We start from the raw sequence: 19,992 nt of genomic DNA, 5'->3' as shown, positions 1-19,992 counted from the left end.
ACGTTTAACCACAGGCTCATGTAAAAAATGTTGTTTTAAATAGCAGTAGCAAAAAAATAGCTATTTTCTCTATCTGCAACAGTACAAAAGGCAAAACCTACATATGAGGTAGCAATGCCAAATTAAAAAAACCCACTTTGGATTGAGGAGCATTTCCAAAATTTTCATAGCATATCTGTCAATACAAATATTTAAATGAACACTTCAATTGTTTCAAGAATTAACATATTAATTTACAAAAACCTTTATTCAATGAACATTTTTTAAAAAATTACTGGAAATGGATTTAGTCACTGATTTCTCCTGTTTCTAAAAAAGCTATCGCATTTTCAAATCCAAACACTGTACAGCAAAAATGTGGAGGCTTTATCATACACACTCGGCAAACAATATGTTACATTAAGACATAATTTACAAAGATCAGAATAAGCCAGCTGCGGTCATTTTATTCTTTTCTGTCAAATATGCATACACTGCATCTTTTGCTCCCCCGTGTTCATGCTAGATGCAGATTTAGGGTTTGCTACTCCCTTCCACAGCTCTGCTCACAGCTGAAACAAGCGTTTGTATCATGTACCTTCAGGGGTCTGAGCCAGAGGCGCTGCCAGGCAGCGGCTCAGAGTTCCCCTTGGTCAGTGCTGAAACTGCCTTAAGAATGTGGGGATGGGATGGGAGAGGAGAGGACAGTTGTGCCCCTTCACTTCTCCTCCTGATCCCACCCCTTCATTTCTTCTGCAGGCACAGGACAGGACAGGCAGCCTGAGCCTCCCTGACCAAAAAATCCCATTAATGAAAAACCAGGAGGGGACAACCACGCAGCTGAGCTGAGCCAGCTCTGGGCCTGGGGCTGCAGGGCAGCGCTGCCAGCCCCATGGGCCCCTCGTGGGTGAAATCCTCTGCTTCCAGCTCCACTGACCAAAACCACTGTGCTGCTCCTCCAATTCAGGGAACTAAGTCAGACAGCTGAAGTTAGATGGTACAAGTAACACCAAAAAATGAACTGGATGGAATTGCTGTATTTACTGTATTAAGAAAATAATATACTTTACATCACAGTGCTTAATTAAATGCCATAAAAAAAATGTAAACTCAGGATTCTAGATAAATTTTAACTTGAAAAACTAGGGCTCCAAGACTTTTTAGAATTCACAATTTTTAAAAAATTGAAGTCACAGACAGTCAGTTCACATAACTCACATTAATATTAGTTGTAAATACCTGTAGATGCACTCCATTGTTTGGTCACTTTTTTTTAAAAAAAAAAAAGCCTAAATAACAAATAGACCAAGTGCAAAATTAAGAGGTATATTTCTATTTGCAAAGAAACTAACTTTAGAAGTAATTTCCAAATCAGGCATCTGGAGTGCTCTAGTAGATGTAAGGAAATATACGGTATGGTACACGCTGACAATACCTTTCCCATGCCAAACCATATTTTTGCTTACAATGGTGTTCATCACGAGCTTCTCGATGAACAAGCAAGCAGATGAAGTAAATCACATAGAAATATGGTAAAATGTGATTAAAACCTGTAGAATAAAGTGAAAAAGACACTTTAAATACAGCAAAGGAAATCCAGAAGTGTTAGCTATTAACAACATGTACTTAGCTGGAGATATATACTTATTATGGAGTGAAACAGCTTATACTTGTATTGTAAAGCATCAAATACACAACAGGATACTGCAAAAATTATGATACGTTTACATGCAGATAGGAAAAGACCCACAGAAAACTAAGAAATAATCCTTAAAGCCTCAAAATCTATCAACTTCACTCTCAATGCACGCAAAGCTGACACGTATTTTAAGTTCTTTATGTATCAAAACCAGAGAAATAGTTAAACCTCTGCAGCACTGAGATGCATCACACAAGCCCCACGAGGTCCTTCTCTATTTTGGCTGTAGATGGTAACTCTAGCTTTGCTCAACACACTGCTTGAGTTGTGGATGGAAAATTGACTATGAGCCAGCAATGTGCACTCACAGCCCAGAAAGCCAACTGTGTCCTGGGCTGCATCAGGAGAAATGTGGCCAGCAGGCCGAGGGAGGGGATTCTCCCCTCTACTCTGCTCTCATGAGACCCCACCTGCAGTGCTGTGTCCAGCTCTGGGGCCCCCAATGTAAGAAGGACATAGACCTGCTTGAGGGGGTCCAGAGGAGGGCCACAAAAATGATCAGAGGGATGGAACACTTCTATGAGGACAGGCTGAGAGAGTTGGGGTTGCTCAGCCCAGAGAAGAGAAGACTCCAGGGTGACCTTACTGCAGCTTTTCAATACTTAAAAAGGGAGCTTATAAGAAAGACAGGAACAGGCTTTTTAGTAGGACCTGTAGCAATATGACAAGGGGTAATAGTTATAAACTAAAAGAGGGCAGACTCAGAATAGATATAAGGAAGATTTCTTTTACAACAAGGGTGGTGAAACACTGTCACAGGTTGTCCAGGGAGGTGGTAGACGTCCCATCCCTGGAAACACTCAAAGACAGGTTGGACAGGGCTCTGAGCAACCTCATCTAGTTGAAATCATCCCTGATCATTGCAGGGGCGTTGGACTAGATGATCTTTAAAGGTCCCTTCCAACTCAAAAAATTCTACGATCCCCTCTCACCCATCCTCAACCTAACCCCCTCTCCCCCCGCCCAGTTTCGGCAACACTTCCACTTCTGCCATTATGATGCACATAAAGGATTTCAGTCCCCCATTTTCACAGGGGGAAGCCTCTTCCAGGATACTGTCTACAAGCACATATGCTAATCTTGTATTGTCTACTTTCAATCAAAATCCAAAATAAAATTAATCCCTGGAAGAACACCTGAACTCCAGCATCCTCTCTCAGCTGATGCTCCTGGTCAGGGCATTAAGTGCTTGGTGACAAAGTCCCACTCTACACAGTCTGCACCACAGGGTGCCTCAGAAGAACGTATGTCACACTCATTTCTGTGCTTTTATAGAAGACAAACTCCTTTGGGCAAGAGAGGAGCCCAAAGCCATTTTTCAGACTTGAATGAAAAGGGGCAGGACTACCATGATTGGATGTATTTTCTGAAACTCTCACTGGCTCTTCCTAAGTTCTTGCATAACCCCATTGGACAAAAGGCTCCCTAATTTCTTCCAAGTGCAAACTTCATGAAAACCAGGAAGTATTCATTAACAAAAACTTTGAAATAGAATTCCACTCCTTTGTGTTTGATGAACTTTTTTTTTTTTTTTGATGTATTTTCCTTAACATCCATCCCTATGTGTGGTAGCCCTTCTCTCCAAGCAAACTCCCACTTTTTGGGAACTCCCTTTGCAAACACTATAGCACAGCCACTAGCCTAAAAAAAATTTAAGGAACAACTTATTAGCAAGCAAGCCCCATTGTTACTGAATGATGAAGTGTCAGAAAGAAGAGTCAAATCTATAGTAAGATGTAAAAGATAAGATGTAAGAGAAAATAGGTATCACATTAAGCTTACAACACAGAAATTTGCCATTCAATTAATTACAGGTTTTAGCATCTCAAATAATTATCACTTTGCATTTCAAACCCAGTCAGATGACAAAACATACAAGCGTTTTTGATAAAATCCACTTTAGATTGAGGAACTTACCACAGGGTAGGGACCATGCTAGAGCCATGATGATGTCACCCAGATAATTAGGGTGACGAACAAAACCCCACCAACCCGTGACAAGGAGCCCTTTTCCAGTTGCAGTGGGTATAAATTTCAGATCTGTGAAGAGAATATTGTAGTCAATTTAAAAATTGAAATGTATTTAAATAATACAAAGAGACATTGCACAGCAATTGAACAAATAAAGAAATGCACTTACAGGCCAATGTGGGATCTGCTGGATTCCTTCGGAAATTATTTTTCTGAGAATTTGCACTACGGAATATGTAATACCCAATACCTGAAAACAGATGTTATTTATTTTGCATTTTCAGTATTTTCCAGTTTCCTTTCCTTCAACAAAAGCACTCACATGCTCTCTGCCACTCTTATTGTATCAAAGTCTTTTCCTCAGAGATGTAACTGATATCCTCCAGTTCTCAGAGCTCTAACAAGATTGAAATGCTATTGGAAATCTGCATTCCATATGGTCTTACACATTATTGACTAAATTTCATGATTTTAGAGAAGCTTTATTTTCACACTGTTGTGGTTCGAGCCAAAAAATCCCACCACTCACTCAAACCCTGGACACACATCTACTTTTATATCTATATCTGACTTATACTTTATTAATATAAGATCAAGTTTGAATTTCATATAAGGTGATGTGCTGCAGTTTATAAGATTCTAGCTCTATTATCAGTCCAGTATTTTACTGCAGTGCCTATCCATAAACTGATGAACTATTTACAAGTTCACAGTAATGAAAGAACCAGACAATTAAGTATTATCTTGCTTTGGAATTCATTTCCCCCATCATTTTCACAAGGCAGCTTAAATTTGCTTTTTCTGAGGCTGTATTGAAAACACACAAGCACAACATACTTAAAAATAAAGATGTTTAAAAAAAAAAAAAAAACAAAAAACTGAAAATTAAAAAAATATGTTGTATTTCTCAGGATTGCACATACTAAGTTGTACACCTTCCGATTCTTTCCCAGTGTTTAAATTCTTTGTCATGTCTACAGAAACCTTTTTCTTTTAGGTTTACTTCGATAAAAGGGACAAACTAGAAGGCCATATTGGTGCAAATTTAAGGTCCCCTAAAAACTCAAGATCCTTTCTCAAAGCACTTGGGTAGAAAAAAGATGTCTTCCATTGACATGAGTTTGTAACTATGGGCATCAGGGAAGGAGATGCAAAGTGTTAAACAACAAAACCTCTTCTGCCATAGGTTCAGTAAGTCAATAGCTTGTTAGCTATTCTTTCTTATAAAACAGCCACACAAACTGACTTTAAAAAGCACCTGCTATACTTCATTCAAAATGTTTTAAGTCACTTTGGCAACTCCAGACAGCACCCAACTAAAGATGCCTCTCAAGAGAACAACTGTGTCCAGAGTCTCATTTAGCCTTATTTAGTAAAATGAGAATTTATTATATTCTTCACATTAAGCAGTAGCCAGACACATGCTTCCACCAGCTGTCATAATAAAGAAAATACAATCACTGCATTTTAGCTAAAGCTTCACCTCACAACTCAAAGAAATAAAATCAGTACTACACTGTTACTACCAATAAACAATAACATTTACTATAACTTACAGTTCAGAATAGTAATTGCAGCAGCAACAGGCCAAGAAATTGCAGTAGGATGACCAACTAAATAGAAGGCCTGCAGACTGTAGACAAATGGAACCCACACCAAATCTCCAAAGGCTAGCATGAATCCAAATCCATCATGGGCAATATCCATTGTAGTCAAAATAGCTTCCTAGAAAAAAGGAGGAAGGAATTTAGAATTTACAAAGCTTCATTCATTTAACATTGTAATTAAAATGGTAACAGTTTTATATGATTATCTTTTACCTCATTCCAAAGAGCATCCACCACATACAGAAGCTGAAAGCTGTTCACAAGTATCATTGACAGAGATGGCATACTCTGATTGTGTATCTTCATCTCAGCCAAGAGCATTGCTAAGTTTATAACAACCTAGTTTAGAAAATAATTTTATTATAAATTATCCTTGTAAAATAAAGTGGTCTTTTCTATTACACTATAGGACATTTTAATACATACATTTTTGACCAAAGTTTAAAAAAAAACCAAATACCTATTTCACAAGCCACAGTTTGCAACAAACTACATTTCTGAAACTGTGTAACCTTAACACACTAATACTTTAAGAAGGGTTTTCATTTTCCACAAAGCAAAGAATCTAGAATGCGTAAGTTTTCCTGAAGTGAATAAAAATGGTCATTAAAAATCTGGCAACAGGAAATTGTTCATAAGTACCTTTTTTCCTGTTTATAAATAAATATTGTATCCTTAATACCACCTTTTTCATATATAAAATAATCAATTTGTGTAGTATTTAAGAAAATAAAATAACTAAGGCTACTGACTCACCCAGCCAATTAATCCTGGACGCAACTCACAGAAGTATTTGAGGTCAAAACTGCCAATACGAGGGTTTAATTCATGTCCGGTAAAAAAATCATAAATAAAATAGCCTGCAGATAAGACGCAAGTCTTTGTTAGCAATACTCTTCCTTTTATCTGCCACTACACTCCTCTCCATCAAGAAGTTCCTATTTTCTACTCAAGTTCTCTCATAAGAAATTTTTAAAAAAGCTTTCAGATCAACAAGAAAAATATGACAGTATATGCAAAATACAAAGCAAAACCCACATGGTTTATATTTTGAGTGGCCCAAATATTTTACTGAGGACCACATACTTTAGAAGTTACTGTAGGCTTATTTCTCCTTGACACTTGTTTGTTCTTTATTTTCAGCCTTATCCTGAAGCTCACATCACAGTTTCCATGAACATGATCTTATGGTATGTATTAATTGTACTTTTCCTCCTACTTCACTGCTCTTCTCGGCAGAACAGTTACGGAATGCTACTATGCCACTTACAGAGACTAAACTGCACTTTCCAAAGAAAAAAAATTTATGATTATTTATTATTTCCCTTCACACACATACATGCTGCACCAACAAAGGAACTGAGGATATCTGAATACTTCATTTTAATACGCTAAATGTTCTGTCTATACACTCCCTATGATCATTTTTAAAAGCAGTTTATTTAATGTTTAATACTAACTGACTTCTCAGTCTATCCTTTGTCCTACAGAAGCATATGATTGATACTTTCTAGGTAGGCAGTCTCGTGCCCGAGTCAAAATTTCTTTTGAAAACTTAATTCAGCTAACTACATTTAAAAGTGCACAACAAAATAAAAGTTTTAAAAATACACTGTAATTTCAAGTTCTGTACCTGACTTCCCAATGACAAAACATTTAGACTTCTCAGTTTTAATTTCCATTTCCAGCTGTTTCAGAAAAAGGCCCACCAGCAAGGGCACTATGAGGCAAACTAGACAAGCCTCTTGGACAAATGCTCAAAATAGAAAGGAACTGTCCTCTCACCACTAGAGGACTAGACCAGTCAAGATGTTTTTCTGTAAGCTATTCAAAATAATCCAACTTAAAATTTAAGTATTTTACAGTATCCAAGTGTGAACAAAAAATTGCCATTCAACTTGCAACATGAATTTTGCATTGGTAGAAAGTAAAAGTCACAGTGTCATAATAACCAGCTCTAAATCTGGCCTTTAATTTGTAAAAAATGAGACTGTAGCAATTGGAAGGAAATTATCCAAAATATTTACAACTCACCAGAATTTCCACCTGGTGCTAGTTCCTCCTCTGGTGCTTTCAGGGACCGAATATAGAGATAAACGCTCAACCCCACAGAAAAAACTGCAGCTGACACTGCAAACTGCATGAAGTGATCATACAAATAATGAAGTTCAAATTGAAAGTACAATAAAGTTCCAACAGCTGCAGCAGTCAAAATAAAAGCATAAAACCCTAAGGGATGTAGAAGAAAAACATATTAGCCAAAATAAAAAAATAATTCTAGTAGAACCTACCCAGAAATGCCTTTCTGCATTTTTACTTCTTTCAAGACCGGTCTATATTCCAATAAGGTCTTACACGTCTCATGCTCCTGAAGTTCAAACTTCTAGGGCACAGCAATATATCCAAGACATTCTATCCACACCCTGAAAAGTCCTGTGCTCCTCATGAAAAGGACAAGAGACTGGAACACTGAGCACTCCTACATTTTTTACAACATAGGATCCAATTTCAGATTTCAGTGGAAAAATGGACACTGACACTTACTACTGGATAATGATAGCAGGTCACAGAATCTTATCTGTGGGAATGCTCAGATAACCATATTTTCTTCTACGAGTTTTACTCACATATAACTTGATACAGATAGAAGTAATTAAAGTATTGATATAACTATTAAGTCAAAACTTGAACACAAAACTTTTGTACTTTGAGAGTATAAAATCACATAGAACGGAATAAAATCCAAATATAAGCAGGCAGTTCTATACAGCTCTCATATGAGTACCTCTGTGACCTCCAGAGCTCATCTAGCCCAACCCCTCTGCCCAAGTAGGGCCACCTAGAGCTGGTTGTCCAGGACCATGTACACACGGCTTCTGAGTATCTCCAAGGATAGAGACTCCACAACTTCTCTGGGTAACCTGTGCTAGTGCTCAGTCACGCTCACAGTAAAAAAAAGTGTTTCCTGATATTCAGATGGAACCTCCTGTATTTCAGTTTGTGCTCACTGCCTCTTGTCCTGTCACTGGTCATCTTCTTTTCCTCAAGAAGGCTTTCAAATTTGCTTTGAGATTCAGCATTTGAAGCAGCAAGAAGATGGCTTTTTTTTTTTTTTTCTCTTTCTTTTTCCCATTTAAACCATCCAAATCATGTAGCTTATTTCCTCCCTTCATCAGAACACAGGACAAAATTGCAGGACTATGCCCCTACTAAAGACAGAAGTCCAAAACCAGTAAAATTATGAGGCAGCCTCAATATGACTCAGTTCCACAGGATGCAGTTCACTCCACTTCTATGATTTACAGCCCTATTCTGACATTAGCATGGTGCATCTTACCAGACTATGACAAAACCCCAATCAAGTCTTTTAATATAACATTTAGATTCCACTACCACCAGATAGTGTCCTTGAACTGACTAATCAAAAAGGTAGTCTGGAATATCTGCAAGGCATCAAAGTACACTTTTCTATTTAAGCCTGAAAAAGCAGGACTGCTGAAGTATGTTAAATCATGCTTTAAACCTAGATGAGAAACTTGACTTATTCATAGGAAGTGAAATCAGATCTGAATAAGGACTCAGAAGTGTTCTTTGCCAGGCAAGAATAAGAACATCTTAAATCAGTTACAACACACTTCTTACTAGTCTGTAAACCAGAGACATTCAAGATGATCTAGACACATGGGATATGATCTCTTCAGATCACTCCTGAACATCTCCTCCAGAGCAACAGTCCTTGATACATGAGCATTACAAACACTTCCAATAGGCAACTGCCTGTTGAGCAATTATGCAACAAATTGCACAGGAGTCCACCAGTCACAACTGGATGCAGATCAGGTGCCCTGTACAGTGTAATGTCTTGCTCTCAGGGCAGTCAGTTCTTGATTATTACTAACCTTCTTCCAAGAAAATGCTCATCTTATGAAAAACTGACAACAGATACCTAGTTTGACCATGGAGTTTACCTTTCAACATTTTTATCTTATGGTGCCGAGCACTGCAAATCAGATAATAGTATCAAATTTGAGAATAAGCAACTGCAAAAAGCTTACCATTTATCCGGTACTGCAGTTTCCTTCCATCTGAAAGAGGCAAGCCTTCTACAACCTAGCAAGAATAAAATACTAGTGTTTCAACAAAGTACTTTCTGGGGGCACTGGCAGGGGAGGGAAATCAAGCACATCTCTGTCACAAAGACATTCAGTCAAGGCAACCAGCTGGATACATTGAAATCTGAACCTCATGCATTGTTCTCAAAAGCATACTTTGGATATTACAAGTAAAAAGGTAACATTAAAAAAAAAAAATCTCTTCCTAACCAGCCTCAAGCAAACAGAGCTGCCCCAATCACTGTAAATGTGTACAGCAACAGAACATGATTGAATCATCTATTTATTAGTGTTCTTTCAGAATGTGCCAGTATCCCTTAAGTCACAGAAAGAGGGAAACAGAGCATCTGCCTGATACACATATGGCCAGAACAGTTTAGAACTTTACATAAGTGAAGATGACATTCCAAAACACTACTTATCAATAAGAAACTGAGTATCAGTTTGTTGATTTATAAGTCAGATACCTGAAATTCCTCTAGAATTCTATCAAATTTTATCCATGCTTTGACTTCCTATATAATGACTTCTGCCTTTTCTACTCTAAGACTGTGAAATGCACAGCCATTAAATTCTTAACAAACTGTGCTATTATTTTAAGCTTACAGAAATCTGCAGTAGCCATACTGCAGCTTAATATGGAGAACTAATTCATTTGCTTTCAAATTCACTGCATTAAGAACATGCCCTACCTTCCAGCCTAACGCAAATTAATTATCCATAAAGACCCAATTGCTATGGAACAGCTTACCTTTCCAACTGGCAGTAAGTAAAACAGAGCTTGAAGGAAAAACCACAGAAGAAAAACACCAAACACCCTAGCCTCCCAAAGACTTTCAAGTGCCGGAAGAGGGGGAGGGAAGTTCATAAGACTGGGGTCATCTTGTTTGCACATCAACATCAAGTAGAATACAGTAGCAGGCAGGAAAAATATCAGCATGAAGGTCCCTGTAAACAGGCATCATGCCATATTAGAAGATAAACACAGCATATAAAAAAAGCCTAGTCTAAATCCCACTAATAAAGTTCAATATTGACTTTAGTAACAAAGAAGAGGTCGTCATTATCTATTCCTGAAGCAAGACAGGAGCAATTCCCCAGTCACATAATGGGACACAGCAACATTCATCTCACTCCCATATGAGGTCATATAACCAAATCGAAGGATCACATCCACTGCATCCCTTTAAAACTGTTCAAAAAACTGTATAAAGAATACTTTACTGTTGAGTTCAAAGCACCTAGGTTTTGAAAATGTAAAAACATTACTAGTCACTTCTTAAATTTAACTGGGAAATATTTAAATCTCACTGTGCAAAGGAAGATCTTCACTATATTTCACAAGAGAATCAAGTGTAGTAACAGCTCTTTGACTGCCACTAATACCAGTACAGACTACCTGAAGCACGGCCACATGACTGGATTCTGCAAACAGGGTCCAAAACTGGAAGAACAGTTCTTGACATGACAGCACAATCTTAAGTAAAAAACATAAAAGTACTCATTTTTAACTATTGTAATTGGCACACATACCAATTCTTCCACCAAACTCTAGCTCCTTTGTTTTTGATGATGCTTTCTCAATCGTTTTTATCGCCTCAAATATCTTTTTCTCTGAATATATCTCTTCTTTTTTCTTTTCTTCTCTTCTTGAACGCAAACTGTACTGTTCAAGCACACGCTCTGTATCGAGGTCTGGTTTCAACTTTTGCTGTTAATGAATAAAAAGAATTTACTTCACCTTATTTTATGTCAATATTTTTTATTTAGGAGGACATTGTTCACTATAAAACACCAGTATACCATGTGTTCTACTTTTATACAGTACATAAATTTATGCATTTATATGAAGAGACTACCAAAATAAGTTTCACTGCGATCACTTAGGCCATGATTACCTATCAGCAGCAGTTCCAGTACAGGTCAACCATTCTCACTCTCCTTCCCTCCCTTCTGCCATAATTCTGTGCATTAGCTAACAATCAGGATTGAAGAAGTGGGGGTTTTTTTAGAAAAAAAAAATCATCGCTTTTTATGGCCAAACATTCATGCTATAAAAGTATAGGAATGAACCCAAGTAACCAGCGAGGATTTGATGGAAAAAACAAACAAGAAAAATGGATGTTATGCAGCTCTCCCCTTCTGACAACTCCATCTCCCTCTCCCCTGAACTTACGTTAGCTTAACAGTTTTATGTTGCATTCTACTGCTCCCCAATTATTGTATTACCTGTTTATAGTGATTTCTGAGAAAGCTAAGTTAGAACGTAACATAAAACTAAGTGAACACAATGTTCATACCTCCAAGATTATGCTGGATGTGTCATTTCTTTCGGTTCTGTCAGGTTCACCATTGTACCTTCTGGTGTTATTCTCACTCAGTTTCTGGTTAAAAGAAAAAACCTAGTTTTAGCTTTCTGAAAATAACATCTGCATTAAGTGTAAGTATACAATGAATAATTAAGAACACTAATTATCTAGGTTTTTTTCAACTGCAACTGCTCTGCTTTTCTCCATAGGAAAACAAGTGGGTTCAATACCCAAAGTATGGACAGTTTCAGCTCACAAAAAAAAAAATTCATTTAAGGAAAAGATTATGCATTTTTTTTAGTTAACAGTGAGATTAAGAGAGAATACAGCTTCCAAGTTATTTTTAACTCATCATTAGGAACTGCCAACTATGAAATACATGTCTATTTAGTAAATCTACTAGAAAAGCAGAAGAAATTTCAGTGTCTTATATATGACACTGATCTGCAGGACTGAAAGTTTGGTTTTCCAATAAATATATTTCTAAGAAATAAATCCTCTTACAAAAATTCTCGAGTCTAGTTTACACAACTCTGGGAAGACACAACTCATTTGTACTGTTTTATTTCACCTTAAGCTTTGTTGAAAAGAACCAGATCATTCCAGTCATACAATAACCAATAGATCAATCCTATTCCTCAATTAGAAGCCAGGAGAAAAAACACCTAAGGTATTTTAATTTTTTGGCCAAAGTAAAGTGGCCTACAAACTACTTAAAATGAGCAAATGGTCCACAGGCTATGCACTGGGTCACACAGCTCAAAGTATTTCACTGCGAAACAAAAGCCACAGCAATTTTAGTGCCAAATAATGCTGTTTGTAGTACCAATTCACTAAACTAAACATATCCATTTTGTTTAAATCACTCTGGTTTAGTTTAGTTTAAACCTAATTAAAACCTATTTTCTACACATCAGTAGAAGGTATTTACAATTCAGGGGACTGTCTCGGACAAGTATCACTTGAAGCTATCTTAAGAACACAAAAAATTCTGTTTGTCTCTTAACAGAGAAACATCACCTCTATTATGCTTCACTTACAGAACACCAGAACCATTTTCAGTACTAAGTATAAACTTCACAAAAAGGCCAAGAACAAACATGATAAATTTCAGCTAAAAAACAGATATTTGATAAACTTACAAATCCTTACAGGATGGTTTTTACAATGAAAACAGTTCTGCAATATTATCAGTCAGCAAGGCTATTTACACCACACTTGAATTCTGCAGCAACCCTCCCACAGAAGCTTCACATTTTCCCCTACCAGTTTAATGAACTGTATATGAAAACAGAACTAAGTTTATTTCAAATTCTAATACTTACCTGCTGTGTATTGATCAATACATCTTAAAAGCAGGCTAACTTACTTTGTCCCATTTCACAAGTGGGAGCACCTGGCTAGCCATGATCCATTATTAAAATGCTCAAGAATTTGTGTCTGAATTCTGAGAACTTCACTGTACCATCAAATTCAAATGGAACTTACCAACATATGTTTATATTTCAAGAATTTCCTCACACCTCAGAATGCTAGAAAGTCTATTTTCAAAATAAAAAAGGCAGTTCTGAGATACACTTCTGCAGCTAATTATGTTGTGCAGGTGTGCTGATTTTGGCTGGGACAGAGTTAATTTTCTTCACAGTAGCTGGTATGGGGCTGTGGTGTGGGTTTGTGCTGAAAACAGTGTTGATAATGCAGAGATAGTTTTGTTATTGCTGAGCAGTGCTTGCACAGAGCCAAGGCCTCTTCTGCCCCTCACCCCACCCCACCAGCGACCAGGCTGGGGGGCACAAGGATCTGAGGGGGGACACACAGCCGGGACAGCTGACCCCAACTGACCCCAGGGACACTCCAGACCCTGTGGGGTCATGCTCAGCATGCAAAGCCGGGGAAGAAGGAGGAAGGGGGGGATGTTCGGAGTGACGGCGTTTGTCTGCCCAAGTCACCGTTATGTGTGAGGGAGCCCGGCTCTCCTGGGGACGGCTGAGCCCCTGCCTGCCCAGGGGAGGTGGTGAACGAATCCCTGGGTTTGCTTTGCTTGTGCACACAGCTTTTGCTTTCCCTATTAAACTGTCTTTATCTCAATCCACAAGTTTTCTCACTTTTACCCTTCCAATTCTCTCCCCCATTCCACTGCAGAGGAGAGTGAGTGAGCAGCTGTGGGGTGCTTAGCTGCTGGCTGGGATTAAACCATAACATCTGGGAACATGAACTACAGCGAGGTTTTACAATAATAAGACCAGTATGCACAAAACATCCAACAAACCCACACACAAAGGAAAAACAAACAAAAAAACCTAATACCAGTAGAGCTAAGTTAGTTTCCTGAATGGTTTTCTTTTTGTCATCTTTATGTTCTCTGCTTTGGGAAGAAGAACGACGTCTGCCTCTTGCTGGTCGACCAGGAGATCTAGATCGAGACCTGCTAGAACTTCTTCTGGAGGGAGAACTTGAAGATGATTGACTCTTCCTGTTCTTGAATGATGACTGTGACTAAAAGAAACAGGGGAAGAAAGCAAAATCTTATCTTGGATGTCACAAAGAACAATTTTAGAAACTTGGGGTTTTTTGTGATGAGAACTCTGGCATGTAGTTCTACAGAATTGTCTCTTATTTTCTTTACTGATACTGTACAAAGGCTGTTAAGAAAGAGCAACTACAGCATACTTATTTTGCTGGTAATGTCCAAATAATCCTGTCTCAAGTCCAACAGCTGACAATTCCTGTCAAAGCTACAAAAATCCAGATATGGATGTAAGTTATCAACGTGCATCAAGGCAAGAGCAAGATCCTAAGTGTACTACCCTCTTAAGCCTTTGCATAAGTAAATGAATCATTTCAATTCTTTTCAATTACTTAGCTTTATTAATACATTTGGCCTATCAAGATGCAATGATCTCGTTTAAGACAACATAGCTCAGATTAACATTAAAAAACCCCAAATCACCTATATTATTAAATTAGATGCAATAAACATCTGATTTATAAACAGTTTTCCCCAAAAGTACTCAGTTTTATTTTTCTGCAAGGTCTACAATGCTTATTTTCCCATAACGCAGGAACACTTTATGACAAAGAAAGGTATTTTCTCAGCTCGAGTTTGTTAACAAAGTAAACAAGTTAGGAAGTCTGAAAGCAGTGAAAACTTTTGTCTAGATCAAGGCAGTAACACTTTGTCCCAGAAGAAAAGGTCAGTTACAGAGCACGTACACTGCCACCAAAAAGTGAAACTACAGTTCACATAAAGACACATAAGTTAGCTTTGAACTTACACAGGTATCAGAACAGGCCTTAAAAATCAACTACAGCAAACATTCAAATAGCTTTTTGTCTCATGCATTATCATACTCTAAACTGAAATGAAACTTGTACGCAGAGTTTTAACGGCCTTTATTAGTAACACAAAATTAAATAATAGAGAGGAAGGGATGTGCTCATATACATATGACGACCCTTTTCAAAAAGTCCCCAGTTGTCGCAAACAGAGCAGAATACCTTACACAACCATTGGGGATCTAAAACAGTACAAGCTATTCACATGGTTTTAACTGTATGCTGAAAGGGCACATGCTATTTATATTTACTGTGATCCTTAACTACATGCTTGACTTGGTTTTCAAATTTTCTTATACAGAAGTAGAAAAAAGTCAAATTAGTATCAACCCTTTGATTACTAACTTTATAAGCTACTCAAAAACAGTTTTTCATGAACAACCATGCTACATAGTTCCTGAATGATCAGACTTGTTTTTTCCCAAATGCATCACTGTTTTTTCAACATAAAGAAAACAATCACACTTCTTTAAAGATAGGGTCAGCATTCTGAACTTCTACCTGAGATGTCACATAGGAAAAAGCTATTATTTAGCAACAATTCCTTGAAGACACAGTTAATGAAAGCTTGCAAAGCAACTATCCAATTATAAGTTCTATTTTTATCTACATCACAAAATCAATATAGTCTTCCACTAGAAATACTGATAATTATATAAACACGTACTCACCCTTATATCACTTTCTTTCAATTCAAGTTCAGTCCCATCTTTGTACTTAACAGTATAAAGATGAGAAACATCATCATAATTAGTCACTTGCACTTCATAGTACAGGACACTTCCTGGCCAACGGCCCATCACCACCTCGCCATCAGCAAACTTCCGGTTTGGCATTTTCCAAAAGGAATCCCTAGAGAAGAAATAAAACAGTATGACAGCTAAACATTAGGCTTAATTTTCCCCTACTCACTCTCTGCATCATTTAGACTGGAACAGGAAAACTTCAAAGTAAACAACTCTTCACCTTAAACAGGCAAAAAGCTGCCCGATAAGAAAAAAAGCAATGACCTGTTCTCCAAATTAATAGTAGACAGAAGAAGCAGTCTTAAAATACAGCAAAGACTGAAGTCAGGTGACAGGAAAAAAATGTTCAAATGCATTATCAATACATCTAGACCCGTATTCAACTATGATATACAGTCTCCATCACCAAAGATCATCAAAACCAGGCAAAGCATATATTTGACCAAAATTACATAATGCAGGTGATCTTATCTAGAGGGGAAAAAAAGTAAATGAGATGGTATCTAAGTGTTATCTAAGTGTCCTCTAACCCTATTTTCCTGTGGTTCTACAAAAATTACAGAAGTGATGATTTCTATATGTTAAAATAAAATGTACCCACTCTGTTAAATACACACGGCCCCATTATGTACTTCCTTCAAATTATTACGCCAAACACTCAAAAGTTAGGAAACACCAGAATTTAGGCTCCTGTCCGGGTTGGTTTTCTCTTTTTCACCTGTTTAGCACAAGGCATGTAATGCCTTTTGCAGGACCCTGTAGGATAACGAAGTACACCATCAGAGCAATCACATAATATCCTGAAAAACTAAATTCTATCCCCCTGTCTGCACCATGAGGTTTTTACCTGGTATTAGCAAAACATGGCTTAAGTGCCTACCACCCTTGGTCCACCATACCGAGGTGCTGGGAAAACCACAACTACAACTTAAAAGTTGTGTTTTTAAATGTAAAGTCCCGTATAACTCTTTGAAAAGTGCCTGGTATTATGTCATTGCCTTCTAAAAACAGGTATCCATAGCAGAAGATACTTTTAACCTGAACTTCTGTGACTCATGTCTCAACATATAAAGTGAGGGTGTCTTAAAAGTCTAAAGTAAAATACATACTACTTTAAGCACTATCATCATTTGTATCATAAATACAGGAACTTAGAAGAGGTGGGAGGAGAAAGGGGAGGACGTCAAGCAATGGAGCAAATTTTTTTGTTTCAAAGCATTTTAACTTGTTTGCTATAAATAAGATGTGAAGCCACACAAAATGAGGTGAAAACAAATATTTAACTAGACTCCCATTCATTATACATTAACTAACCTGTGGTGAAAAGTTAGATTCTTTGGCAAAAAATACTGTTAATACGCAATCACAGACCTTCATAACACATTGGGGGACGGGGCTAAGTGAGGCTTTTCAATAAACTTCCATTCTGGCATTTCCTGAAGCTGCTACTATTAGATTTTACACCTGTGCAGCTCTCCAAGTCAAAGAAAGACAAAAACTCAGCAAAATTCCCTCATGTGGATTTTACTGCTAATATTCCTAATTGCTTCAGAACAGAAACATTTGGCCATCTCCTTTGCTGTGTAATATTTGAAGGAGCGAAGAGTAAGTTTTATCCTTTTTTTTTTTTTCACTGATACTTGCCAGTTAGAAAAATTATAAGAGTTCTAGTCTATGCTTGTAGGCACGACCTCTTCCAGCTCATCTGTCTTCTACATAGTGTTTCTTCTCTCAGTCTCGTTACTTCCTTATTCTTTCCGAATTCCCACTCCTCCGACTGTTTTATCCCAGTCAGTTTAACCCCCTCAAATTCATAACTTTGTTTCTTATGACTCTGTGAAATACAATTTCCATATTTTCATTTCGAATTCTTCTCCATTCTCTCCTTACCCCCCTTTAATTCCTTTGAGGTTTTATGCCTTTTCTCTCCTTGTTCACCAAACTAGTTTCCAGTTCCTCTTTGCCACCTCTGGGCTCAAGATCTGATCTCAATTACCATCTTTGTCTCCTTGTCCAGTTTTCTCACCCAAAAACACAGTTCATTAGGAGACCCGTGCCTACTACTGCTCCTTCCCCAGTCTCTCGCATAGTTCCAGCTTCTTCCTCCTCTTCCATAAATAGTCTAAACACTGGTCCTCCACCAAGTCCAGTCATAGCTTTTACCAGATGTCATAACCTGATCTATGACTTAACTTCCTTTTTGCTGTTATACTTCCTACACTCCAGCCAACTGTTTCTTCTCTTGACCTGGAACTCCTCAGGCATGATCTGTAAACTCAGAGCCTGACCAGGACAAAGCTGCCACATCCTAGGACAAAATTGTGAAAAACAGAATCTTTGGAGTTTAAGTTCTTTTTGGAAAAGGGAAGCAATTTTTCACAAAGTTGTTACTAAAGACATGTAAACTGATTTTATGATTTATAGCAACCACTTCAAAATTTAGATATAATTTCACATGGATACTAAAATGCAATTCTCTGCCAAACTTCAAAATCTAGAATGTTTGTACACAAACAAGAAAGAAGCCCAAAGAAAAGGTAACCTGATGACTTAATTATTTTTAGAGGCAGAAGGACCTTCCCCTCCTCCAACCGTGTTCCCAAAAGGAGCTGAATTTAGTTTTAAGAAGTTGGAAAATGTGAAGGACCTGAAGCTAAATCAATGTTATGTAATTCAGCGTGAGGAAGACACCAACGACATGAAATTCCAGAATAATAAATAAATTTAAGCAAGTGGAAATACTATCCTGTGATTCGAAATAAATTAACAATCTTATTAGTGGAAAGACCTACTTATTTTTCCATTTTTTCTTTAAATATTAAAGCTTAATAATGAGATCAAACATTAAACACTAAAAAAAAAGTAAATATTACTTCTTACCCTATCAAAAATTACCACCTTGTTCTGCATCCCTGTGTCTCCTGTGAGGGAGGTTTGTAATCCTCACTCCATATACCCCACTCCAAAACGCTAAGCCTTTTAAAGACAACCTTCATCAGTTCAGATGATAAAAACCATTACAGGCATCAAGAAAAATACGGACAGGAAGTTTTTTTAAAAAATACAGTTTAGAAATTACATTTTGAATTTACCACTCTTTCAAGTTCTACACACAACCACTAACTTTCAGGGTATCTGCAGGCATCAGCCTAATGTTCATGGTAGTCCTATACAAACTTTTCAATTCACAGGGCTTCGAAATATATATCCAAGCAACCTCAAAAGAAAATTATTTCATATGATGAACCCTGTACTGTACACATACCTGACTGCAAGTATATTCACTTATTCCTAAGATGAAATTTGTGTTTTCTGCTCCCTTATGATTTTCCTTTAGGAACCCAGACTCTAAGGGAATGACTCAAAAGGATTTTGTATCCTATACCAAGCCAAGACAAATAACACAAAACTCACTGAAGCTTAGAAGTTGGTCAGGAAGAAAAGTTATTGCTGACTCAACCAAGAATGAAACAATCAAAGAGAAACACAGCAAAGAAATATATTGCCCCATACCTCCATTTCTGGTCTTTCTTAATGCCCCTCTCACTAGATATATAGAAAGATATTTCACTCCTATCAAGACAATATGAAGAAAAAGACTGCTAGCTTGTAGTCACTAGAAGATTGTATCATCATCAGAAGTAGGGTGGCACAGCTTTAAGTATAAATAATTAAAAAAAAAACAACACTAACAAAGTTCTCCCTCTTGGAAGAGCAAAGTTCACACATACCCAGTGATGCTACTTACTAATTCTGACATCTCACCACTGGTAGATAATGCTGTGTACATCAGAGGAGTTGAATGAAAGAAATGCAGGAAAATAAAGAAAATACTGACAGCCAAGGCTAAGACACAGCTTCCTGCACGGGAAGTTACTACAGAATTCACCCAAGACACCGAGCTGTGCAGAACCTTTTCAGGATCACCATTAATCATTCCGCACTTCTAGCTCTTCACCTCCGTAACGGTGGCGTCATCTTCCACCGTTCAAGCTCAGCTCGACTAAACAGCCAAAGTAGCTTCGCTGCTAAAAACAAGCAACAAAAAGCCTCCAGGTAAAATAAAAACCTGCCAATCCTCGGGCAGGGAAAGGAGGCTTTTCCCTTTTAAACAGGCTTTTCACCAGAAGAACTGCAAGCAGAGGAAAAGCATCAGGACCTTGAACTCCCCACGCAGGGCCGCGAAAGGCGGAGGGGTGTTGACAGGAAGGAACCCACGTGCGGGGGGGGGGG

At 37.7% G+C, this 19,992-nt stretch overlaps 2 protein-coding genes across 2 annotated transcripts in view; one reads left to right on the top strand and one right to left on the bottom strand.

The window, feature by feature from the left end:
* Positions 1-7,284, top strand: part of DNAH14 (dynein axonemal heavy chain 14) — a 48,856-nt gene extending 41,572 nt beyond the window's left edge. The window contains exon 7 of the mRNA XM_032989249.2: positions 6,400-7,284. The gene's annotated coding sequence lies outside the window, so the exon portion shown is untranslated. The remainder of the gene's footprint in view (positions 1-6,399) is intronic.
* LBR (lamin B receptor) lies at positions 1,258-19,691 on the bottom strand. The gene is made up of 14 exons (XM_009962838.3): positions 19,673-19,691; positions 15,685-15,865; positions 13,985-14,173; positions 11,669-11,752; positions 10,902-11,079; positions 10,120-10,316; positions 9,312-9,366; positions 7,291-7,485; positions 6,013-6,116; positions 5,470-5,595; positions 5,206-5,374; positions 3,819-3,899; positions 3,596-3,718; positions 1,258-1,529 (listed from the first exon to the last, which is right to left on the bottom strand). Exons 1-14 carry the CDS (start codon positions 19,687-19,689, stop codon positions 1,369-1,371), a joined length of 1,860 nt encoding a protein of 619 aa, XP_009961140.3. The 5' UTR covers positions 19,690-19,691; the 3' UTR covers positions 1,258-1,368.
* Between the last annotated feature and the right edge of the window lie 301 nt (positions 19,692-19,992).

This window comes from Tyto alba, unplaced genomic scaffold (assembly GCF_018691265.1).
Source record: "Tyto alba isolate M040663 unplaced genomic scaffold, T.alba_DEE_v4.0 Super-Scaffold_16, whole genome shotgun sequence".
Taxonomy (NCBI): domain Eukaryota; kingdom Metazoa; phylum Chordata; class Aves; order Strigiformes; family Tytonidae; genus Tyto; species Tyto alba.
The sequence above is the reverse complement of the archived record's forward strand: the minus strand, read 5'-3'. Positions and strand labels throughout refer to the sequence as shown.